The sequence below is a fragment of the Somniosus microcephalus genome, chromosome 28 (genome assembly GCF_052327205.1).
Source record: "Somniosus microcephalus isolate GS21.2 chromosome 28, FLI_Smic_1.0, whole genome shotgun sequence".
NCBI classification, from domain to species: Eukaryota; Metazoa; Chordata; class Chondrichthyes; order Squaliformes; family Somniosidae; genus Somniosus; species Somniosus microcephalus.
Genome location: NC_141014.1, coordinates 29,538,581 through 29,565,148, shown reverse-complemented (window position 1 = coordinate 29,565,148; position 26,568 = coordinate 29,538,581). Strand labels below are relative to the sequence as shown.

The following is a 26,568-nucleotide window of genomic DNA, read 5'->3' as shown; positions in this document are numbered from 1 at the left end:
TATTTTTTTTTCCCTTCAAGGAGTTAGACAGCTAGAGACAATAAGAATAAAACCGGATGGACCACCCGGCATTGACCTCGGCACCGGCTGTGGACATGACAACGGCACACCCAGTCCAGTCGACCCTACAAAGTCTTCCTCACCACCATCTGGGGACTAGTGCCAAAATTTGGGAGAGATGTCCCACAGACTAGTCAAGCAATAGCCTGACACAGTCATACTCACAGAATCATACCTTTCAGCCAATGTCCCGAACTCCTCCATCACCATCCCTGGGTATGTCCTGTCCCACCGGCAGGACAGACCCACCAGGGGTGGCGGCACAGTGGTATACAGTTGAGATGAAGTGGTCCTGGGAGTCCTCAACATTGACTCTGGACCCCATGAAGTCCCATGGCTTCAGGTCAAGCATGGGCAAGGAAATCGCCTGCTGATTACCACCTGTGGTAAACCACTTTTATCGTTCACTATCGTTACACTATGGTTATCACTGTTTATATCGTTACACTATGGTTATCACTGTTTACACTGTTGTATCACGACACAAGGTCACCTCTTGTTACGCTGTTATACCTGGGCTGACCACAGCTGACTCCGCCCACGACTCCGCCTGCTTGCCCAGGTATAAAGGGGGTCGACTGGCTGGTATTCCTTCTTGTTGGACCCGATCACCCACGAGGGTGGGCTCTGTTATTTAGCCAATAAAAACCTATAGTTACTATCTTAACTCGTCGCTTTTCATCGGATGAATTGATAGGTATATCACCACCCACTCCCCTCCCTCAGCTGATGAATCAGTGCTCCTCCATGTTGAACACCACTTGGAAGAAGCACTGAGAGTAGCAAGGGCACAGAATGTACTCTGGGTGGGGGACTTCAATGTCCATCACCAAGAGTGGCTCGGTAGCACCACTACTGACCGAGCTGGCCGAGTCCTGACGGACATAACTGCCAGTCTGGGCCTGTGACAGGTGGTGAGAGAACCAACACGAGGGAAAAACCTACTTGGCCTCGTTCTCACCAATCTACCTGTCGCAAATGCATCTGTCCATGACAGCTTTGGTAGCAGTGACCACCTCACAGTCATTGTGGAGACAAAGTCTTCACACTGAGGACACTCTCCATCGTGTTGTGTGGCACTACCACCGTGCTAAATGGGATAGATTCAGAACAGATCTAGCAGCTCAAAACTGGGCATCCATGAGGCGCTGTGGGCCATCAGCAGCAACAGAATTGTATTCCACCACAGTCTGTAACCTCATGGCCCGGCATATCCCTCACTCTACCATTACCATCAAGCCAGGAGATCAACCCTGGATCAATAAGGAGTGTAGAAGAGCATGCCAGGAGCAGCACCAGGCGTACCTAAAAATGCGGTGCCAACCTGGGGAAGCTGCAACACAGGACTACATGCATGCTAAAAAGCGGAAGCAGCATGCTATAGACAGGGCTAAGTGATCACATAATCAATGGATCAGATCAAAGCTCTGCAGTCCTGCCACATCCAGTCGCGAATGGTGGTGGACCATTAAGCAACTAACGGGAGGAGGAGGCTCCATGAATATCCCCATCCTCAATGATGGTGGAGCCCAGCATGTGAGTGCAAAAGACAAGGCTGAAGTGTTTGCAGCCATCTTCAGCCAGAAGTGCCAAGTGAATGATCCATATCGGCCTCCTCCTGAGGTCCCCACCACCACAGAAGCCAGGCTTCAGCCAATTCGATTCACTCCACGTGATATCAAGAAAAGGCTGAGCGCACCGGATACAGCAAAGGCTGTGGGCTCTGACAACATCCCAGCTCTCGTGTTGAAGACTTGTGCTCCAGAACTAGCCACGCCTCTAGCCAAGCTGTTCCAGTACAGCCACAACACTGGCATTTATCCGACAATGTGGAAAACTGCCCGGGTATCTCCTGTCCACAAAAAGCAGGACAAATCCAGCCCAGCCAATTAATGCCCCATCAGCGGCACTTACTCACCAATAACCTGCTCACTGATGCCCAGTTTGGGTTCCGCCAGGACCACTCGGTTCCAGATCTTATTACAGCCTTGGTCCAAACATGGACAAAGGAGCTGAATTCCAGAGGTGAGGTGAGAATTACTGCCCTTGACATCAAGGCAGCATTTGACCAAGTGTGGCATCAAGGAGCCCTAGTAAAACTGAAGTCAATGGGAATGGGGGGAGGGGGGGAACTCTCCACTGGCTGGAGTCATACCTAGCACAAAGGAAGATGGTTGTGGTGATTGGAGGTCAATCATCACAGCCCCAGGACAGCGCTGCAGGAGTTCCTCAGAGCAGTGTCCTAGGCCCAACCATCTTCAGCTGCTTCATCAATGATCTTCCCTCCATCATAAGGTCAGAAATGGGGATGTTCGCTGATGATTGTACAGTGTTCAGTGCCATTCACAACTCCTCAGATAATGAAGTAGTCCATGCCTGCATGCAGCAAGACCTGGATGACATTCAGGCTTGGGCTGATAAGTGGCGGGTAACATCTTCGCCACACAAGTGCCAGGCAATGACTACCTCCAAAAATCGAGCGTCTAACCACCGCCCCTTGACATTCAACGGCATTACCATTACTGAATCCCCCACTATCAACATCCTGGGGGTCACCATTGACCAGAAACTTAACTGGACTAGCCACATAAATACTGTGGCAACAAGAACAGGCCAGAGGCTGGGTATTCTGTGGCGAGTATCTCACCTCCTGACTCCCCAAAGCCTTTCCACCATCTACAAGGCACAAGCCAGGAGAGAGATAGAATACTCTCCACTTGCCTGGATAAGTGCAGCTCCAACAACACTCAAGAAGCTCGACACCATCCAAGACAATGCAGCCCGTCTGATTGGCACCCCATCCACCACCTTAAACATTCACTCCCTCCACCACCGGCGCACCGTGGCTGCAGTGTGTACCATCTACAAGATGCACTGCAGCACCTCAGCAAGGCCCTTGAGAGGGTGCAGAGGAGATTTACCAGAATGGTTCCGGGGATGAGGGATCTTAGCTACAAGGACAGGTTGGAGAAGCTGGATTTGCTTTCATTAGAGCAAAGGAGGTTGAGGGGTGATTTGATAGAGGTGTACAAGATTATGACAGGTTTGGATAGGCTAGACGGGGAAAGGCTGTTCCCACTAGTTGATGGTACAAGGACTAGGGGACACAGATTTAAGGTTTTGGGCAAGAGATATAGGGGGGATGTGAGGAAAAACTTTTTTACGCAGCGAGTGGTGAGGACCTGGAACTCGCTGCCGACGGAAGTGGTGGAAGCGGAGACACTCAATGTTTTCAAGGGGAGACTGGATAGGCACTTGAGGGAAATAAACTCTCAGGGCTACGGGGATAGAGCGGGGGAATGGGGCTGACTGGATTGCTCTACAGAGAGCCGGCACGGACTCGATGGGCCGAATGGCCTCCTTCTGTTCCGTTATGACTCTATGGCTTCTTCGACAGCACTTTCCAAACCCGCGGCCTCTACCACCGAGAAGGACAAGGGCAGCAGGTGCATGGGACCGTTTCCCACCGAGTCACACACCATCCTGACTTGGAAATATATCGGCCGTTTCTTCATCGTTGCTGGGTCAAAATCCTGGAACTCCCTCCCTAACGGCACTGTGGGAGCACCTTCACCACACGGACTGCAGCGGTTCAAGAAGGGGCAATTAGGAGTGGGCAATAAATGCCGGCCTCGCCAACGACGCCCGCATCCCAGGAACGAATAATAAAAAAAACATACACAGGCTTTGATTTCACAGGTTGAGATCTCCTGTGATAGGCAAATTCAGGCGGTGCCACTCGCCCCAGATTGACAGCTTCCAAACACCATGCAGAACGGTCCAATCAGATTGGGAGTGCTGGGGAAGGGAGGCGGGCCCAGGCGCGGCGATGATTGACAGGCGAGGCGAGGCAACCCTGCTGGTCTCGAGTGACACCGAGCTGGACCAATCAACGGAGGGAGGCCGGCGCAGGGGGCCAATGGGAGCGGCGGGAGGGCGGGGCCAGTGATTCATGCTACTTTGTCGCCGCAGCGCTGAGTTTGGGTGTCGGCTACTGAGCGAGTGGAGCGAAGCTTCGGGGGCGGTGGGAATCGGTTTTCAAGTTGTGTTTAGTTTTTGCTCTCATATATATTTTTTGCTTTGACAATTTAACTTCTTGGAAACTTTGAAGCCTGACTTTGAAGTTGGAAGATGCAGGCCATCAAGTGTGTGGTGGTGGGGGATGGGTGAGTATTAACTACAGCCTCCAAACTTTTCTTAAAAGTTAAAGTTTTGCCTTTTCATTTTAGTTTGCAATGGTAATAACGAGACTTGTGCTTTTGAATTTTTCATGGCAGATGTTGAGAAAAAAATGATTAAATGGACGAAAAAGAGAGTTCCTCTTTCATTTCCTTTTTCTGTAACAGTTGGGTTTTTTGGGACATTTTAGTCGTTTTGTAACACAAGTTACACTTGATGCAGTTTATCCTGTTTTTTTTTAAAGATTATAAAACTTACAGTAGAAAGACCTTCAATCTCTTCCCTGAACCTTCATTGTGTCTAAATTATCCACAACTGTCCCTGCTGTATTTCATGCTGCGTGTGTTTTCAATGAAGATTAATATTGTAGAATGCAGATTTGAAGTCTTGGACTTTTGTCTTTTTTAAAAAGTAGGTTTTAGAGAGTGATATTCTCTCAAAAGCTTTTTTGTAACTGTTTCTTTTTACAAGTGTGATTGTGACATCCCCCTGGGGATATAATTTAATTCTAGCTGACTGTTTTAAAAGTTCTGTTATCTTTGCATTGAATTACATTGAGTTTCCAACACAGAAACAAGCCATTCGGCCCAACTGGCCTGTGTCGGTGGTTGTGCTCCACACGAGCCTCCTCCCACCCTACTTCATCTCTACACCTTTGCTACATTTTATAATTATTTTGTGTGTTTCTCATCTCTTTTTAATTGGTCTATAAATATAGAAACTATTTATAAAAAGAAAGACTTGCATTTCTATAGCGCCTTTCACGACCACCGGACGTCCCAAAGCGCTTTACAGCCAGTGAAGTACTTTTTGACGTGTGGTCACTGTTGTAATGTGGGAAACGCGGCAGTCAATTTGCGCACAGCTAACTCGCACAAACAGCAATGTGATAATGACCAGATAATCTGTTTTAGTGATGTTGGTTGAGGGATAAATATTGGCCAGGACACCAGGGATAACTCCCCCGCTCTTCTTCGAAATAGTGGCCGCGAGATCTTTTACATCCACCTGAGAGAGCAGACGGGGTCCTCGGTTTAACGTCTCATCATTAAGACGGCACCTCCGACAGTGCGGTGCTTCCTCAGTAGTGGCACTGGGAGTGTCAGCCTGGATTTTTGTGCTCAAGTCTCTGGAGTGGGACTAGAACCCACAACCTTCTGACTCCGAAGTATTATTTCCTCCATCTTAATTTTTTTTTTAATACATTTATGTAGTTCCATACATTCATGTTCTATAGTCTAGCTAAATGACTAAATACAGCTCTGAGGTGAACATTACCTATATTAAGCAGTACCGTTCCCAGAACCATTTTGATTCCTCAAAGCTGTAATCAAATGTTAGTAAAATGTTCTCTGTATAAGATTTTCAAGAGCTTGCATATATTTGTTTGCGCAGTGTTTGTGGTACCAGTTTGGGGTTTTGGCCCACTGGTGTACCTGAGATTGTGACGCCACACCCACCCTTGTGCCTTGCTGCTCATTGGTTTCCTGAAAGTGAACTCATTTCTTTACGCCCAAGCATGTTTGGAACTGTTCTGCTTTTTTAAGAAAGATTTTGTTTAGCCTGTGGTTCCATTTTGAGGGTGGACTGAGGAAGGTGTGGCTGTTGTCTCTCAATCTTTAGCTGCAGGGACCTTAAAATCTCTTTAGGTGGGACCTCAAAAGGCTGACGCGCTTGAAATTAAAATCATTGCGGCACAACCGTAGACCTGAGCAACAAAATATCCGCTATTTCCCTGCGATTTTTATTTTTTATTTTTTATTTTTTATTTTTTTTATTTTTTTATTTTTTCCTTCCCCCCCCCCCCCAGAACGAATGATTCAGGTGGACGTAAAAGATCCCATGGCATTATTTCGAAGATGATCAGGGGAGTTTTCCCTGGTGTCCTGGCCAACGTTTATTCCCTTAACCAAACATCATGAAAACAGATTATCTGGTCGTTATCTCATTGCTGTTTGTGGGATCTTGCTGTGCACAAATTGGCGGCTGCGTTGCCCGACATTACAACAGTGACTGTGCTTCAAAAAAGTACTTCATTGGCTGGAAATGGCTTTAGGACATCATGAGGTTGTGAAAGGTGCTATATAAATGCAAGTGTTCTCATAGTATGTACAGATTTATTGGGTGAGCATCCAAACACAACCTGTCTCCTCCCTGTCTTTCATTTCTCTTTCTCTCTCTCCCCCCCCCCCCCCCCCCCCACAAACTTTTCCCCTGGAAACAACCCTGAGCCCCCAACCTGTTGCATTCCGTTCAGGCATTATTGGTGAGTCTGGTGAGGTACATAAGAAATAGGAGCAGGAGTCGGCCATTTGCCCCTTGAGCCCGCTCCGCCACTCAGTAAGATCATGGCTGATCTACCTCATCTCCACTTTCCTGCACTATCCACAAATCCCTTGATTCCCTTAATATTCAAAAATCTATCGATCTCTGTCTTGAATACACTCAGTGACTGAGCCTCCACAGCCCTCTGGGGTAGAGAATTCCAAAGATTCACCGCCCTCTGAGTGAAGAAATTTCTCCTCATCTCAGTCCTAAATAGCCGACCCCTTATTCTGAGACTGTGACCCCTGGTCCTAGACTCCCCAGCCAGGGGAAACATCCTCCCTGTCAAGCCCTGTAAGAATTTTGTATGTTTCAATGAGATCACCTCTCATTCTTTTAAACTCTAGAGAATATAGGCCGAGTCTGCTCAATCTCTCCTCGTAGGACAGTTATTGAGCAATGCTTATGCTCAGTTTGCGAACTGGATGACAAGGGCCAGTCTGGCTGTTAAATCTAATTGGACTGGCCTGGTGTTGATTTGGCCCAATGGTTACCCATAGAATGGCGCATTGAATCTGGAAGATGCACCTTTTTGATAATGCTTCTAATTCTTTTGATCGGCAAACTGAGGACCTGGATAGGAACAGGAGTAGGCCGTTCAGCCCCCCGAGCCTGTTCCGCCATTCAGGTGGATCATGGCCGCTCTGTTTAGCAAAGGTTAACTAACTGTGATTGTTGTTGCCTTTCGACCCTTCATCACTTTTTGGGGTGGGGAAGGCAAAAGGATAACTTCCAACAGCTCCTGTTCCCACGAGGGACGTGTTATGCTGTCTTCTCTCGGAGCCCCCTGCCGACACTGGGCTTCACGTTGTCCGTGAGCAGCGACGCGAGATGGTACTCTGGAGGTGGTGACCCCCTCGTCAGCCGAGCCGTGGCAAGACCTGAGATCTTGGCGATCAATCACGGGTCACCCATGTCCCCATGTACATTACCATTAATTCTGCAACGTGTCTGATAGCTATTAAATAATGCAAATAATGGGGGGAAAAAATTGATTGCATGAAACTTTCACAAGAAATGGCACAGATCATTGACCTGGAAGGGACTGTCAGTACCAGAAACCTTGCTTAGGTGATCAGATTGTAATCTGCTTTTGGCCCTTTTCCAAAGATCTTTTTAGTCTTAATTTTAAGGGGTTCAAGATCCTTAAGATGTCTTGCTTCATTGTTGCAAAGACTTCAGATACAGCAGCAGCATCTTGGCTTTATATTGAGCTCCTTTTGTGTCCCAAGATGCTTCACGTTGGCGCGAGGAAAATGGATGCTAATCCAAAAATAAGATATTCGCAGGGATTGACCAAAAGCTTGGTCAAGAGGGATGTGTTTTGTAGGGGGGTGGAGAGTCCGAGGGGTTTGTGGGGGGGGGTGGTAGCTCCAGAGAGTTGGACAAGTATAACAAAGGGAGGGGAGGGTGTACAAAAGGCTGTAATCAGAGGAACGGGAGATTGTTGGGCTGGAAGAAGTTACATAGAAGATAGGAGCAGGAGTAGGCCATTCGGCCCCTCGAGCCTGCTCCGCCATTCAATGTGATCATGGCTGATCATCCAAATTCAGTACCCTGCCTTCTCCCCATATCCCTTTAGCCTCAAGAAATATATCCAACTCTTTCTTGAATATATTTAATGAATTGGCCTCCACCGCCCTCTGTGGCAGAGAATTCCACAGGTTCACCACTCTCTGGGTGAAGAAATTCCTCCTCATCTCAGTCCTAATTGGCTTACCCCTTATCCTTAGACTGTGACCCCTGGTTCTGGACTCCCCGGCCATCAGAACATCCTTCCTGCATCTAGCCTTACAGCGAAAGGGAGATCTGAGGCCATGGAGGGATTTAAAAATGCGGTCAACAATTTTAAACTTGAGGTATTGGGAGCCTGCATAGGTCAGTGAGGACACGAGCGATGGGTGAGCAGAACATAGTGTGGGGTGTGATCGAGGAAGTAGAGTTTTAGATGAGCTGGAGTTTATGGGTAGGGTGGAGGATGACAGCATGGCAAGAAGCGGGCTGGGTTAATCGAGACTGAAGGTGACCAGTATGTGCAAGAACTTCAGAGGCAAGGCGATGTTAGAGGGCGAGAGTAGGCGATCATTGTGATGGAGAGACCACGGCTTGAACAGGACGTCGAGGTTGCGCACCGCCTGGTTAAGTCTGCGACAGTGACTGGGGAAGGGCATGGAGTCGGTAGCGGGTGCAAAGGTGTTTGCGGTGGGGACCGAAGGCGATGGCTTCAATCATCCCAGTGTTGAGCCAGAAGAAGTTGAGACTCGCCCACGACTGCATGTCAGGCAAGCAGCCTGACCGGGTCAAGTGAGGTGGTGGAAGGGTAGAGCTGGGTGTCATCGGCGTACATGTGGAAGGTGACTCCATGTCTGTGGCTGATGTTGCCAAGGGGCAGCATGTAGATGAGGAGAAGGGCACCTTTGGAGACTGCAGAGGTGATAGTGCTGGCCCCTGAGAAAATCCCTGTTTGTACCTTGCACAGAAGCCAATTTAAAGTCTTGCTAAACAACCCCTAGTTTCTTCAGATTCAGTTCAGTTTTTCAGATTATGTTTTACACGGAGGGGGGTTGACTTCCTCAGTAATTCACCACCTGCAATAAACCGATATCCTGTGAGCTCTTTCACCACGGTGCAGTATCTTGTGAGGACTTGCAACATTCATGACTGTTTTAATGTGTCGTTGAAAGAAGCAGCCACTGTCAACCAAACAGCAATAAAAACCTGGGCAGTATTTTAGCTATGAGGAAAGATTGGATAGGCTGGGGTTGTTTTCTTTGGAACAGAGGAGGCTGAGGGGAGACTTGATTGAGGTGTATAAAATTATGAGGGGCCTAGATAGAGTGGATAGGAAGGACCCATTTCCCCTAGCAGAGAGGTCAATAACCAGGGGGCATAGATTTAAAGTAAATGATAGGTTTAGGGGGAGTTAAGGAGAACTTTTTCACCCAGAGGGTGGCGGGGGTCTGGAACTCACACCCTAAAAGGGTGGTCGAGGCAGAAACCCTCAGCACATTTAAAAAGTACTTGGATATGCACTTGAAGTGCTGTAACCTACAGGGCTACGGACCAAGAGGGATTAGGCTGGATAGCTCTTTCGGCCGGTACAGACTTGATGGGCCAAATGGCCTCCTTCTGTGCCGTAAATGTCTCTCGCTATGATTCTAGTATTTAAAAAGAAAATTGTTGTCGGGGATCACGGGCAGTAATCTAATTTCAAGATTCGGGTGATGATTAAGCCACTTTCATGGTTGGATGTCGTGTGCCTCTCTTAACCCCATGTCCAATATATGCTCTCTTGTGTTGCCCAAGTCAAAGAGTACTGTTGAGGGCTCCAACAGCTCAGTAACCCAAGGGGAAGAGAATTGTCTTTGTAGTCTAAAAAAACTGCAACAATTATCTTATTAACAAAGGAGGAAAAACTCTCCTTCATATGGCACCTCGTCCTGCATCTCAATGTTTCACATGACTAATTTTTTGGGAGCGCGGCGAGTGTTTGTAATGAAAAATGCGGCAAGCTTCTTGTACCAGCAAGCATTGAATGAAAGAAAGAAAGAAATAGGAGCAGGAGTTGGCCATATGGCCCCCCTGAGCCTGCTCCGCCATTCAATAAGATCATGGCTGATCATCGACCTCAACTCCACTTTCCCGCCCGATCTCCATATCCCTTGATTCCCCGAGAGTCCAAAAATCTACCTATCTCGGCCTTGAATATACTCAAAGACTCAGCATCCACAGCCCTCTGGGGCAGAGAATTCCAAAGATTCCCAACCCTCTGAGTGAAGAAATTCCTCCTCATCTCAGTCTTAAATGGCCGACCCCTTATCCTGAGACTATGCCCCCTAGTTCTAGACTCTCCAGCCAGGGGGAAACAACCTCTCAGCATCTACCCTGTCAATCCCCTTCAGAATCTTGTATGTTTCAATGTGATCACCTCTCATTCTTCGAAACTCCAGAGAGTATCGGCCCATTCTACACAATCTCTCATCATAGGACAGCCCTCTCATCCCAGGAATCAATCTAGTGAACCTTCGTTGCACCGCCTCCACGGCAAATATATCCTTCCTTAGATAAGGAGACCAAAACTGTGCACAGTACTCCAGGTGTGGTCTCACCAAGGCCCTGTACAACTGTAGCATTGAGAGGAATGAGCACCCAATCGGGTATCTGTGGCGTGCATTTGTTGAGGGAGGAATGTAGGCCAGAAGGCTGGAAGTAAGCTCTGCTCCTTGAATAGTTCCGTGGGATCTTTTCTCATACTCTTACTCTTCCAGCAGTTCTGCGCGGACTAGCCTTTGATACTGCGAATTGGCCACTGTTGCTGCTCACTGAAGACTTTATTTAAAATCAGTTTCTTTCCTTCTGACGGTGCAAACTGCATGCTGGATACAGTTCCATACAGGGGAGTCCTGGGCCAACATTTATCCCTCAACCAACATCACTAAATCAGATTATCTGGTCGTTATCACATTGCTGTTTGTGGGAGCTTGCTGTGCGCAAATTGGCTGCCACGTTTCCTACATTACAACAGTGACTACACTCCAAATGTACTTCATGGGCTGTAAAGCACTTTTGAGACATCCGGTGGCCATGAGAGGTGCTATAGAAATGCAAGTCTTTCTTTCATACGCCAATGCCTTGTCCAAGTGGCCATTATTCATTTGGTTTCAACTGTTGGAGACACAAGATGCTGTGCTCAAGTAGAGGTCCTCGCATGCATTCTAGCCACCATCACTGGTATCTCCTAATATCCCCTTCTGTGGCTTGGTGTCAAATTTTGTTTGATAATTGCTTTTGCGAAACGTCTTTGGACGTTTTGCTCGGTATCTAAATGCACGTTGTTGATGACAGTCAGGAGTGGGACCGTGGCCACTCCCCTCTTTTCCCCCCCTCCCCGCCCCCCCCCCAGGGGTCCTGAGGCCAACTGCTGCGATCGGTTGACTCGGCTCAGAATCTGGGGCCTCCCCGATCTCTGGCAGCAGCGCTCACCGAATAAACCTGCTGCCCATTCCCTTGCTTGCAGACCTCAGGCCCTTTGTCCCTGAACGGCAAGCGAGAGTAAAATGCCCCCCACCCACCTGCCCCACACACTTTTTTTTAGTTTAACTGTGTCGAGTGTTTAACCTGTATGTTTAGAAGGATGCAAGTGGGTCGCCTGATCAAACGCCTCAGTAAGATTGGTCAAATTTGAAGTGTTGGGAAATTGGTTTAGTCTGCAGTTACTGCATATCGTTGTACTACCTTGCCATTTGTTAAACTGAAAACTGTTTTTAATTGTGCCAAATATCTTGTTGACTCGCATACAATTTTTTCCACTGAAGTGCTATACAAGTTGAGGCATTTTATTTCATGCCAAAAAAAAGGTCCAGACTAGTAATGTCTAGAACCTGGTGGTCTTGCATCTAAATATAGGTTTATGCTGTTGAAAAATGTATTTATCTTCCCCTTGCACTATAGGAATAAAAAGCAACTGAGAAAGTGTTGGTTTCAGTTCTCCAATCTACTAAACTAGAAGTATTTACAGGAATTGATCCTTTGCTGGGGGATGGGGGGAGGAGGAGGAGGAGGAGGAGGAGTGAATGAGTAAGAGAGACCTGTTTGTGTGTCTGTCACGTCTTTCCAATATTCTCTGGGGTTTCATTAGGTTAGTAGGAAATATGTTTTCAAAAGCGTTGTGTCTCTTCGTTCCTTCAATGTTAACGTAAGAAATGGGATGCAGGAGTCGGCCGTTCGGCCCCTCGAGCCTGCTCCGCCATTCAATAAGATCATGGTTGATCTTCTACCTCAACTCCACCTTCCCACCCTCGCCTCTGAGTCAGAAGGTTGTGGGTTCAAGTCCCACTCCAGAGACTTGAGCTCAAAAATCCGTCTTTCGGATGAGACGTTAAACGGAGGTCCCGTCTGCCCCCTCGGGTGGACGTAAAAAATCCCACGGGCACTGTTTCGAAGAAGAGCAGGGGAGCTATCCCCGGTGTCCTGATCAGTATTTATCCCTCAACCAACATCACTTCTTAATTTAAAAAAAAAAAACCCATATCTGGTCATTATCACATTGCTGTTTGCGGGAGCTTGCTGTGCGCAAATTGGCTGCCACGTTTTCTACAACAGTGACTACGCTTCAAAAGGTACTTCATTGGCTGTAAAGCGCTTTGGGACGTCCTGAAGCCTTGAAAGGCGCTATAGAAATGCAAGTCTTTTTCTTCCACCCAGCAATATAAGAGCTCAAACCACACAGGGCAGCAAGCAACCCAGCACCTCAGTCTAAACGGAAGTGCTCATTTCCTGGCGGGCTGTCTGCTTATCTGCTGGGGTTTAAAAACTACTGCAGGTTTGGCTCCCTCATATATTCTTGCTGTAATATCAGGGGGTTGAACCTGATTAAAAGCAATGGTATGTTGAATAGATGGCTGGACTAGTAATATCCTTAAACAGTGCGCACTGCTAAAGCCATTTTGATTGACTTGGGAGGAGGGTAGAAGAGGTTTGTGTAGATGTTGATCTATCTTGTAAAGGATGAGGGTTGAGTATTTGTATTTCCTGCCAATAACTGTCATTCAGATCAGATGCCACATCACATGCGCTCCTCGTACTGCACTCAATAAAAACTTTTTTATTTTGAAAAGAAGAAGAATTTCGATTTGAACTCGTTGGAATTTTAATATTTGTTTCCAATGATGGGTCTGCTTCTGTTCAGATTAATGAAATGTAAAATTCTGAAATCTGGAAGCTCTTAAAACCTGCCAACTCTTTCTTTTTTTAACACTGGGTGTGACTTGGGGTTGGGATGTTTGTGGCAGCGTATGCAGCCTCGTGTCCTTGCATATAATGCGTGCAGTCCATTGTATGACTTGGCATCAGAAGGGGTTTTTCCACAAGGTATGCTTGGCGGAAGAATGTTATTTGTTCTCATCCTTCCAGAGTACCCAACTTTTATTGTATTTCCATTTCATAGAATCCTGTAGCACAGTAGGAGATCGTTTAGCCCATGTTGCCTATGCCGGCTCTTTGAAAGTGATGTCCAATTAGTCCCACTCTTTCCCCGTAGCCCTGAAAATCATTCATTTTCAAGTGTATATACAGGTAGACTACCCTTTATCCGAACTTCCGAAAACTGAAACCCGCTATAAAAACCGAAGGTTTTTTCGGTCAGCGTAAGTCGTGCGCACGACATGACCAGAGTGGCGCACGACTTACGCTGAGCAGGGCAGAGTGTCACTGAGTTCCCTCCTGGGTAGGAGATTGCAGGCCTAGCCGGATAAGGGATAGTGTAACATTTTTCCGCACTTCTGAAAACCGAAATCGTTCAGCGTAAGTCGTGCGCACGACCCCGACCCCCCCCGCCGACAAATAAACTGTACTAGAGTATTTATCCCTGTGACTACAGTATTTATAGTCTTTATTTATCCCACTCAGGTATTCATAAGGTCCGCCGACCCCCACCCTTTCGGATAAGGGATAGTGTATCCTTTATCCGCACTCCCGAAAACCGAATTACTCTGAAAACCAAAGTGTTTTCGCTCACCTTCCGAAAACCGAAATTTTCCGAAAACCAAAACACAGCTGGTCCCGAGGTTTTCGGATAAAGGATAGCCTACCTGTATGTATATATATTCCCTTTTTGAAAGGTGCTATTGAATCTGCTCCCACCACTCTTGCAGGCAGACCCAGTGTCCCTGCCCCTCACTTTTACCCCACCAACTGCAGAATTTTTAATGGAGTTCCCTCGTGGCTCACTAGGTAAATGCAATGTGTAATGTTTTATTGAGAGTCAGCCAGGCCAGGAGGACCCAGGTTTGATCCCCTGCTCTGTTCTGCATTAGCTGATCTTGGCTGTGGTAGAGGTGGCGGTGGTGGACGTTATACAATGGCCTTCGGTCGAGTCAACCAGAGTTCCCATTCCCGATTCCTATCCAGTGGAAAGTGGAGGTTTCCGGACCTTGCTTGCACATGACATAAGAATTGGAGCAGGAAGTAGTCCATACGGCCCTTTCGAGCCTGCTCCGCCGTTCAATAAGATCATGGCGGATCTTCGACCTCAACTCCACTTTCCCGCCCGATCGCCATATCCCTTGATTCCCCTAGAGCCAAAACGTTCAATCCTGAACGTAGAATGGGGCCGAATTGTGACTCTGAGGTAAACAAGCCTATAAAACCTCACTGTCTTTCACGTGCGCACCTAGACAATCACTTGGGTTCCAAGGGCACCTCCATTGCCCAAAAGTTGCTCTCATCTGCAACGTCTTCCGATACTTGAGGCAGTTAATTATTTAAGTGGCATTGACAGTTATGTAGACAGTGTGCCCCGCAGCTAGTCACTGAGGGGAGAACCTGTGTTGGATTGCATGAAAATAAACTTTGCAAAGCACACCGATTTATTTTTTTTACAAAGAAGGTCCCAAGAAATCTGGAATGTAACCCCGCCCCGATATCTAGGGCACAGAAACGCTTGTTTAACCTTGTACATCAGATTTTGCAGTCTCTGGCCTGCAAGGAATGAGGTGTTTGGAATGCCATGTTCTTATCTGACTCTTCTGAGGGGAGAGGAGGTGGGGGAGCGATTGGATGAACACTGACCTTTCACTCCTGGGGACCTGTGTTCGGAGCCGGAACAGATTTACAGGCCGAAATATCGCCTCGTCTGCTGGGTGTTGTTTATAAAAAAAAAAAAAAAAGAAATCACAATTCACTTCATTCCCAGTGGGCCCTGAGACCCAGTGATCTCATTGAAGCATGCAAAATTCTTACAAGGCTTTTACAGGGTAGATGCAGGGAGGATGTTTCCCCTGGCTGGGGCGTCTAAAACCAAGTGTCACAGTCTCAGAATAAGGGGTCGGCCATTTAGGACTGAGATGAGGAGAAATCTCTTCACTCAGAGGGTGGTGAATCTTTGGAATTCTCTACCCCAGAGGGCTGTGGAGGCTCAGTCGTTGAGTATATTCAAGACAGAGATGGATAGATTTTTGAATATTAAGGGAATCAAGGGATACGGGGATAGTGCAGGAAAGTGGAGATGAGGTAGAAGATCAGCCATGATCTTACTGAATGGCGGAGCAGGCTCGAAGAGGCAAATGGCCGACTCCTGCTCCTATTTCTTATGTTCTTAAGAGACAGTAAAAATGTTCTGAGTTTGGCTATAAATTGGTAATCTCACTCTGGTTGGCTAGTGTGAACAAATGGAAACATTAGTGGGGGAGCCCAGGTAGGGTTAGGATTAAAATACATTTTGGGGACAGATTAAATGGACTCATTAACTGTCCTGGCCAATATTTATCCCTCAACCAACATCACTCAAAAGAGATTATCTGGTCATTATTTGTGGGATCTTGCTGTGCGCAAATTGCCTGCCGCATTTCCTACATTACGACAGTGACTCCACTTCAAAAAGTGCTTCGTTGGCTGTGAAGCGCTTTGGGACGTCCTGAGGTCGTGAAAGGCGTGACAGAAATGCACGGTCTTTCTAACTAGTGCTTAATATAAACAGCCGCCTCGATGTTTTCTAAAAGGCTAGGTGTCTATATAGATCTGGGCCGTGCGTGTGCCACTACTGCGATAGTTAAATTCAGAAGTGATGTCCGTGTAAAGCCTATTCTGTGTCAGCTGGCGCTCGGTGCATGCTTTCCAGATGTAAACGGCAGTTGGGATTACAGATGTTGGTTTCTGCAGCTGACAGCAGAATAAGTCCCTTTGCAAACCCTCTGGCTCGCTGATCGGCATTCTTTTCCAAATCCAACTGTGCTGGGTTTTTTTTTTGGCTTCTGATCAGTTGTGTGTGGTTACGTGGCGTGTTGACTGTCGGGTCGAGGCTTGTCTGGGCCTGGAGCTGGTCACTGATCTGTTTGGTGCTTGGGATTATTGTATTTACAGTAGTGATGACAATTATACTTCCAGTATTGGTGGCTGAGTTGAGTCACAGAATATTACATATTGGAACGAATTTACAACACGGAAACGGTCCATTCGGCCCAACTGGTCCGTGCCGGTGTTTATGCTCCCCACGAGCCTTCTCCCACCCTATTTCACCTCGCCCTATAAGAACATAAGAAATAGGAGCAGGAGTAGGCTACCGGGATAGAGCGGGGGAATGGGACTGACTCGATTGCTCTGCAGAGAGTCGGCCTGGACTCGATAAGCCATGGCCTCACCCCTCCCTAACTCTGTAACCTCCTCCAGTCCTACAACCCTTCAGAAACCCTGTGTTCCCCCAACTCTGGCCCCCACTTCCTTTATTCCACCATTGGCGGTCGTGCCTTCTGCTGCCTAGGTCCTGAGCTCCGGAATTCCCTCCCTAAACCTCTCCACCTCCTCCTCCTTTAAGACCCTCCTTAAAACCTACCTCTTTGACCAAGCTTTTGGTCATCTGCCCTAATGTCTCCTTCATAAAAACATAAGAAATAGGAGCAGGAGTCGGCCATTTGGCCCTTTGAGCCTGCTCCGTCATTCAATAAGTTTAATGGCAGATCTTCAACCTCATCTTCACTTTCCCCGCCCGACCCCCATATCCCTTGATTCCCTTAATATTCAAAAATCTATCGATCTCTGTCTTGAATATACTCAACGACTGAGCCTCCACAGCCCTCTGGGGTAGAGAATTCCAAAGATTCACCGCCCTCTGAGTGAAGAAATTTCTCATCTCAGTCCTAAATGGCCGACCTCTTATTCTGAGACTGCGATCAGCATATCCTTCTATTCCTTTCTCCCTCATGTACTTAAATGCATCTGTGCTATCGCCTCAACTACTCCATGTTGTAGCGAGTTCCACTCTCTGTGTAAAGAAGTTTCTCCTGAATTCCTTATTGGATTTATTAGTGACTATCTTGTATTTATGACCCCTAGTTTTGGTCTCCTTTCCCCCCCCCCCTCACAAGTGGAATCATTCTCCCTCCATCTATCCTATCAAACCGCTTTGTAATTTTAATGATCTGTATTAGGTAACACTATTATTACAGCATAGAAGAATGCCAACTGGCTCATTGTGCCTGTCCTGGCTATCTGTATGAGCAGTCCACCTCCTGATCATCTTTTCCCCATTTTAAATGTTTCTTTTTCAGATAGTCATACACTTCCCTTTTAAAAGTTATTGTAGATTCTGCTTCTGCCATTGTTGCTGTTGGGGTATCCCTTGTCCTAAAATCTCCTTTGCTCGCTGACCTACATTGGCTCCCGGTTAAGCAACGTCTCGATTTTCAAAATTCTCATCCTTGTTTTCAAATCCCTCCATGGCCTCGCCCCTTCCTAGCTCTGTAATCTCCTTCAGCCCCACAACTCCCCCGAGATATCTGCGCTCCTCTAATTCTGCCCTCTTGAGCATCCCTGATTATAATCGCTCAACCATTGGTGGCCGTGCCTTCTATTGCCTAGGCCCTAAGCTCTGGAATTCCCTGCCTAAACCTCTCCTCCTCGCTACCTCTCTTTCCTCCTTTAAGACGCTCCTTAAAACCTACCTCTTTGACCAAGCTTTTGGTCACCTGCCCTAATTTCTCATTATGTGGCTCGGTGTAATTTTTTTTTTGTCTTAAAATACTCCTGTGAAGCGCCTTGGGATGTTTTACTATGTTAAAGGCACAATATAAATGCAAGCTGTTGCTGTGCTTTATTTAAAAAAAATTCCAGTGGGGATGATCTCGAATTTATGCCCTCCAGTTAGTGACTCGCTGAAAGAAAGAGACTTTAATTTCTATAGTGCCTTTCACGCCCTCAGGACGTCCCATACCACTTTACAGCCAATGAAGTAGTTTTGAAGTGTAGTCACTGTTGTAATGTGGGAAACGCGGCAACCAATTTGCGCACAGCAAGCTCCCACAAACACCAAACCCGCGACCTCTACCACTTAGAAGGACATGGGCAGCAGACGCATGGGAACATCACCACCTACAAGTTCCCCTCCAAGCCACACACCATCCTGACTTGGACCTGTATCGCCGTTCCTTCACTGTCGCTGGGCCAAAATCCTGGAACTCCCTTCCTAACAGCATTGTGGGTGTACCTACACCATATGGACTGCAGCGGTTCAAGAAGGCGGCTCACCACCATCTTCTCAAGGGCAATTAGGGATGGGCACTAAATGCAGGCCTAGCCAGCGACGCCCACATCCCATCAATGAATAAAAAAATAGATTGTGTTTTAGTGATGTTGATTGAGGGATAAATATTGGCCAGGTCACCGGGGAGAACTCGCTGTTCTCTGCAACAGTCCCGTGGGATCTTCTACGTCCACTTGAGAGCAGACGAGGCCTCAGTTTAACGTCTCGTTCCAAAAGACAGCATCTCTGACTGCTCTGGAGTGTAGCCTGGATTTGGGCGCGAGTCTCTGGAGTGGGACTTTAACCCACAACTTTCTGACTCCGAGGCGAGAGTAGCTGCCCACTGAGCCAGAGCTGAAATAGTATTACCCGATGTACTTTGTCAAAAATCCTCAATTTTGAACGACTCTTATCAAATCTCCTGGAGCTTACTTGCTCTGACAGAAACTAGAGCTCTCTGTCGGTTCCTCTCAACTAAAGGCCCGGGATCATTCTGGCTCTCCCATAGTGGCAGTGTCTGTTCAGTCTGCGCTGGCAAATGAATAACAGTCACTTGGGTGAGATACTGGAGGGTGGACGGTACTTGTAGAACTGTTCCTTAACGGGGTCTGGAACGAGGGGTCACAGTCTCAGGATACGGGGTAGGACATTTAGGACTGAGATGAGGAGAAATTTCTTCACTCAGAGGGTGGTGAACCTGTGGAATTCTCTACCACAGAAGGCTGTGGAGGCCAAGTCACTGAATATATTTAAGAAGGAGACAGAGAGATTTCTAGACGCAAAAGGCGTCAAGGGGTACGGGGAGAGATTGGGACGATGGTATTGAGATGGAGGATCAGCCATGATATTGAATGGCGGAGCAGGCTCAAAGGGCCTACTCCTGCTCCTATGTTTCTATGTAAGCGAGAACTATGGAGGCAGCAGGGCATATTCGGGCAGGGGAAATTCAGGGATGATGGAAGACGCTAAGCCTCAGTTTCTCGCGACGAGGAAAAATTATTTCAATGCCGGTTCCCGATGCTGTGATTCCAGCAGCAGATACCGTTGGACGAAGGGCTTAAGGCCTGAAGGAAAGTGGGGCCTATGGGTGATTGGCATTGAGGATGATCAGAAAACCCTTTGCTGGGTGACCACCTTCAGCTGAAGAGCTTGCTCGGCACCAGCTTTGAATGCTTGACCGCCCCCCCCCCCCCCTCTCGTTTTACAGGAATTTGTGTGGCGTATCAAAGCTTTCCGACAGGCGCAGGACACGAAGCGCTCTTCACTCCAGCAGTGTTTGCCCGGGACCCTGTTACGTCGGAAAATCATTCGTCCCTCTTGTGATCGCCTTTTTATTTGTGCGACCTGCTGCTTGCTACAGTTCAAGCCCACCTTCGGTCAGCTGGTTTGCATGTAGAATCAGTGGGAGTTGGGCGGCAACAATCGCCACCTGCCCATCAATTCCACACTGCTGGCAGCCAAGTGGGCTTGTGTGCAGAGAACCCGTCAAGTCTTGTGCCTCTCAGTTTCGAGGTATGATTTACACTGCGTGGTGCTACCGCTGAGGTCAGGCTTCCTGCTCGACACTGCACCCCATTTCCCCACAATTACATAGAAACATAGAAGATAGGAGCAGGAGTAGGCCATTCGGCCCCTGGAGCCTGTTCTGCCATTTAATGCGATCATGGCTGATCATCCAAATTCAGTACCCTGTCCCTGCTTTCTCCCCATATCCCTTGATCCCTTTAGCCTTAAGAAATATATCCAACTCCTTCTTGAATATATTTAATGAATTGGCCTGTACTGTCTTCTGTGGTAGAGAATTCCACAGGTTCACCACTCTCTGGGTGAAGAAATTCCTCCTCATCTCTGTCCTAAATGGCTTACCCCTTATCCTTAGACTGTGACCCCTGGTTCTGGAAATCTACCATCGACCACTGTCCCCTCGCAAGCATGCCCCCCCCCCCCCCCCACAGATCTCTGACCTTGCCTCACCCTCCCTACCATAAGAATAAGAACATAAGAAATAGGAGCAGGAATAGGCCATTTGGTCCCTCGAGCCTGCTCCACCATTCAATAAGATCGTGGCTGATCTTGGGATTTTAAAGGGCTCCGCTCCATTTCCCTGCCCATAACCCATCACTCCTTTATTGTTCAAAAATCTATCTCCACCTTTAAATATATTTAATGACCCAGCCTCCACAGTTCTCTGGGGCAGAGAATTCCACAGATGTACAACCCTCGGAGAAGAAATTCCTCCTCCTCAGTTTTAAATGGGCGACCCTTTATTCTGAAACTATGCCCCCCCTGGTTCTAGATTTCCCCAAAGCTGGCAGATTGCCAGTTCAAAAACCCAGCTTGCTGATTTTCTTCAAGGAAGCTGAACCCGTCGCCCACTGGCTTGTCCTGTATGTGACCCCAGCCCGCAATACGGGGTTGTCTCTGGATGCCCTCGGAAGTGGCCTAGGAAGCCACTCGGCTGTACCGAGAATGTCTACTTGGGGCAACTGCGGCTGGGCAATAGATGTGGCCTTGCCAGCATTGCCCACATCCTGAGAACAAATAATTATAGAAAACCTCCACGTGCTCCTGAGAGTAAACCGAGCTAAGTATGATGAGAACGTTTTTCACTTGGTGGTCTCTCTCTGATGGAAATATTTCTAACATTTCCCCCCAACATTGTTCTGGTTTACAGCGAGTGGCAAATGTGAGATTCTGCCCCCTTTCCCCCAAGGGATTGTGTGACGAAGGAGTTATAGAGAGCTTAAAATATCTGGGGCTCTAAATCCTTCTTGGGCAGTCCCTCGGAACCGAGGATTATTTGCTTCCACATTAAAAATGAGTTCTCAGGTGACTGATGAGTCCAATGCGGGACCTACAGTCTCTGTCACAGGTGGGGCAGATGGTGGTTGAAGGGGCAGGTGGATGGGGTGCTTGGATTGACGTGCGCTCCTTGCGCTGCCTGCGCTTGGCTTCCGCTTGCTCCCGGCAAAGAGACTCGAGGTGTTCGGCACCTTCCCTGGATGCTTCTCCACTTTGTGCGGTCTTGGGCCAGGGATTCCCAGGTGTCGGTGGGGATGTTGCACTTTTTAAAGGAGGTTTTGAGGGTGTCCTTGAAGCGTTTCCTCTGCCCACCTGGGGCTCTCTTGCTGTGCCGGAGCTCTGAGTAGAGCGCTTGTTTTGGGAGTCTCGTATTGGGCATGCGGACGATGTGGCGCATCTAAATCCAGCATCAAAGTAACTCTTCAGGTCACTGCGACAGAAGAAAGCTGTTTGGGCACGTGCAGAGGCTCACGTGTAAATGCAGGTGCAGCAAAGATTGGCCTGTTGCGAATTGAGTATCTCAAAACTGGGATTGTTGAGCCTCTGAGTAGCCAACAGAACCTTATTTGGAGGCCTTGATTTTAACACTTTTTTTCCCCCTGCCTGGCCGACACCCGACGGAGGTGGGGTAGGGAGTGGGGGGACCAGTTAAAATTAGGACCGCGACCTACCTCCTCTGGTCCCACTGCCTTCCCACCGTGTCTTTCGAGCAGGCAAGCGGGACCCCCGGCCCACGGGGACCTTCTTTAAATACGTTGGGGTTCGATGATGCCACTCTCACCCTTGCAATTTTAGTCCGAGGCCTGAGAGGGGGTGGTAAGGGGGGGGGGGTGCCGGGACAGCTTCACCATCCAGGCTAAACCTGTGGTGGTGGAGGTGTGGGTGGCCCCGTGGAGCAGGAGTGCCCCCCAACTCCACTGCCAGGGACTGATCTCCACGGGTCCCCGGCTGCGGCCTCTTGCCACTGAATTTCCACCATCTGGCTGGGTTCGGGAGAGTCACAGAAAGTTTATGAAAAGAGGGCCTGGCCTTTACGATCAGCCCCTGACTCCCCGAATGCGCCGCCTGCTTCGGGGCTCACGAGCGCCATTATCAGCTTTCCACCCCCCCCCCCCTTTTTAAAATCGTGACCTTTATTCCTGAACAATAGAAGATTAAGAGTGATCTAGTTGAGATGTTTAGAATCTTAGAATGATTAAGACGATGAAAGGAATTGGGAGGGTAGCTGGGGAGAAGCTATTTCCTCTGGGGGGTGGGGTCAAAATTAGAACTAGGTCATTCAGGGGTGATGTCAGGAAGCGCTTCTTGACACAAAGGGCAGTCGAAATCTGGAACTCTCTCCCCTCCCCAAAAAAGCTGTTGAAGCAGTCAAATGAAAATTTACGAACTGCGATTGAGAGAACTTTGTTGGGTAATGTACGGGACCAAGGTGGGTAGATAGAGTTAAGATACAGATCAGCCATGACCAAATGGAACAGGCTCGAGGGGCTGGATGGCCTCCTCCTGTTCCTAGTTGCCTACCTTTTTTAGAATGCCCTCGCGGATGTCCTGCAGTGGTGGAAGTGGCGAGTGGAGCATTATCTTCGCAGCCAATAACGTACAGCATTTGAACAGATCTCCCATGGCACTGCTGAGGATGAGTCGGAGGAGATCCTGTTTTATAATGATAAGGGTGTAATCTGCAGTGAGAGAGGGGGCAGCGTGTTGCAGGAAGGGTGACACAGGAAGCGCTTGCTTCGACGCCGGGCTTTAAACACACTCGAAAGTACATCTCCCGTGGCAATTGTGTGTCATCCCTGGCATACTGGTGTTGTGCTTCTGCTGGTAATAACTGGGCTGGCTGGAAACCAGCCAACAACGTAGCTGGACTGGAATTAGACTAACAGGAAATAAATGAAGAAAGTGACCATTGAGCTCTTGGACTTCACAAGAGAAAGGCATTGACTTGAGGTGACAAATAAAAGATTTACAGTGTGGTTGACTTTTTTTTCCTTCATGGGATGTGGGCGTCGCTGGGCAAGACCAGCATTTATTGCCCATCCCTAGTTGCCCTCGAGAAGGTGGTGGTGAGCCGCCACCTTGAACCGCTGCAGTCCGTGTGGTGAAGGTGCTCCCACAGTGCTGTTAGGGAGAGAGTTCCAGGATTTTGACCCAGTGATGATGAAGGATCGGCCGATATATTTCCAAGTCAGGATGGTGTGTGACTTGGCGGGGAACTTGGAGGTGGTGGTGTTTTCATGCGTCTGCTACCCCTGTCCTTCTAGGTGGTAGAGGTTGTGGGTTTGGGAGGTGCTGCTGAAGGAGTCTTGGCGAGTTGCTGCAGTGCATCTTGTAGATGGTACACACTGCAGCCACGGTTCGCCGGTAGTGGAGGGAGTGAATGTTTAAGGTGGTGGATGGGGTGCCAATCAAGCGGGCTGCTTTGTCCTGGGTGGTGTTGAGCTTTGAGTGTTGTTGGAGCTGCACTCATCCAGGCAAGTGGAGAGTATTCCATCACATTCCTGACTTGTGCCTTGTAGATGGTGGAAGGACTTTAAGGAGTCAGGAGGTGAGACACTCGCCGCAGAATACCCAACCTCTGACCTGCTCTTGTTGCCACAGTATTTATGTGGCTGGTCCAGTTAAGTTTCTGGTCAATGGTGACCCCCAGGATGTTGTTGGTGGGGGATTCGGTGATGGTAATGCCGTTGAATGTCAAGGGGCGGTGGTTAGACGCTCGCTTGTTGGAGATAGTCATTGCCTGGCACTTGTGTGGCACGAATGTTACCTGCCACTTATCAGCCCAAGCCTGAATGTCGTCCAGGTCTTGCTGCATGCGGGCATGAACTGTTCATTATCTGAGGAGTTGCGAATGGCACTGAACACTGCAGTCATCAGCGAACATCCCCACTTATGACTTTATGATGGAGGGAAGGTCATTGATGAAGCAGCTGAAGATGGTTGGGCCTAGGACACTGCCCTGAGGAACTCCTGCAGCGATGTCCTGGGGCTGAGCTGAATGACCTCCAACCACCACAAACATCTTCCTTTGTGCTAGGTATGACTCCAGCCAGTGGAGCGTTTCCTCTGATTCCCATTGACATCAGTTTTACTAGAGCTCCTTGATGCCAAGGGCAGTCATTCTCACCTCACCTCTGGAATTCAGCTCCTTTGTCCATGTTTGGACCAAGGCTGTAATGAAGCCTGGAACCAAGTGGTCCTGGCGGAACCCAAACTGGGCATCAGTGAGCAGGTTATTGGTGAGTAAGTGCTACTCACTCACCAATAGAAGATCAGCCATGATCTTAGCGAATGGCGGTGCAGTTGCGCATGGGCCAGATGGCCGACTCCTGCTCCTATTTCTTGTGCTCTTATGTCTTTTATGTTCTTCCAATTTTCTCCTGAAGGCACATATGGGGGCACTATTTGCCCAAGTGACAGTTCCTCAAGCATAATCTTAGACATTGAGCATCTGGAAGCTAATTGATTAATTGGGAAAGGGCATTACAGTCGCGACCAATCCTGTCCTCATCCGATCTTGCAGGGAGTTGCCTCCAGTCAACTGGAGCAGTTGACCACAGGACCGCTAGACTAGGCAGGGGGGAAATTAGCCGAGTGGTTCTGGCGGAACCCAAACTGGGCATCAGTGAACAGGTTATTGGTGAGTAAGAGACTGACTGACCTTCTAATCTCTGGTCCGATACTACATTGAAGGAGATGCCTTTTATTCACTTGACAAACTAGATCCCTTTATTGTGTTTTGAAAAGTATGATCCAGTATTGTGTAAATGTGCTGGTGACACCGAATGGCAGAAACTTAATGTGGCATCAGCCTTTCCTTACCGCACAAGTAGACAAGAAACTGTACGTGGTGGATGTAGATAGCAGAGATCTCAACATCTGTCAAGGGAAGGGACAGTTTGATGTTTTGGGTATCATTCCCCCTTCAGAGCTGGAATTAAAAAAAAAAAAAAAAAAAAAAAAAAAATTCATTTATTTAGCGCCTTACACGACCATCAATTTAGTACTTTTTGACATGTTGTCACTGTTGGAATGCAAGAAACGCAGCAGTCAATCTGCGCACCGCAAGCTCCCACAAACAGCAATGTGATAATGAGCAGATAATCTGTTTATTTGTGATGTTGATTGAGGGATAAATATTGGCGAGAACTCCCCTGCTCCTCTTCAAAATAGTGCCATGGGATCTTTTACGTCCACCTGAGAGAGCAGACGGTTTTAACGTCTCATCTGAAAGACGGCATTTTTGACAGTGCAGCACTCCCTCCGCGCTGCACTGGAGTATCAGCCTAGATTTTTGTGCTCAAGTCTCTGGAGTGGGACAAGTTATGTCCATCTAAATCCCCCACCACTTTTCACCTCTTTCTAGATTTTTAATTGAAATCTGTTTGGACATTTGCCCATTACCTCACTTTTTCTCCCCCTCCTTGTAACACAGTGACGAGTAGGACATCTTGGGTAATTCCTGCAGCACCCAATTGGAAGATCACCTAACCATTGTTAGATGTTGAGGCTCGGTCAGTTGAAAAATTGATAGATTTTTGTTAGGCAAGGGTGTAAGAGTTACAGAACCCAGGTGGGTAGATGGAGTTGAGAGGCAGATCAGACATGATCGAGGGGCTAATTGGCCTCCTTGTTTCTATGTTCCTATGTCCTATTGGGCTCTTGGATCAATAATAATTGCCTGGAAATGTATATCCTAAGAGTGTGAGAGTGGATTTGGTCCTTCGTGGGGGGGAAAACTACTGATGAACTAGTACCAGATCTGGTTATCTGGAACCTGCTAGACTTATCGGGGAATAAAGACTGGTCTCCTAACCTTCTGCTCAACCAGAAATTATGCTGTAAAGTAAGGGTGTGTTTATGGTACAAGATTGGCATGGGTGCAAAGGGATTTTGGCTTCACACCAGCACTGTAGTTATTATGCAGTATAAATTGACCCAAATTGACTCCACTCTGACTGAATTTACACTCTTAATTGCATCTTGGCGTGTAGAAAAACAACTTAACATGGACAGTTTGATTTGGAAAAGCACCCTGAAGGGATATAGAACGCTACCAGTGCACCAATTTATATGTAGCGCATTCCAGAGGAATCGGAGAGTGTTCCCTTTTTCCAAGTATCCTTGTGAAAGGAAAAAATGTATGGCTTCAAACAATGTTTGTTCAAACACACACAGGGTTCCCCCCC

General features: G+C 47.9%; 1 protein-coding gene across 1 annotated transcript in view; it reads left to right on the top strand.

Annotated features, from left to right (window-relative positions):
- The first annotated feature begins 4,033 nt into the window (after positions 1-4,033).
- LOC147099481 (ras-related C3 botulinum toxin substrate 1-like) overlaps positions 4,034-26,568 on the top strand; it is a 76,154-nt gene continuing 53,619 nt past the window's right edge. The window contains exon 1 of the mRNA XM_085969660.1: positions 4,034-4,226. Coding sequence (XP_085825786.1) covers positions 4,192-4,226 — 35 coding nt within the window. The 5' untranslated portion in view covers positions 4,034-4,191. The remainder of the gene's footprint in view (positions 4,227-26,568) is intronic.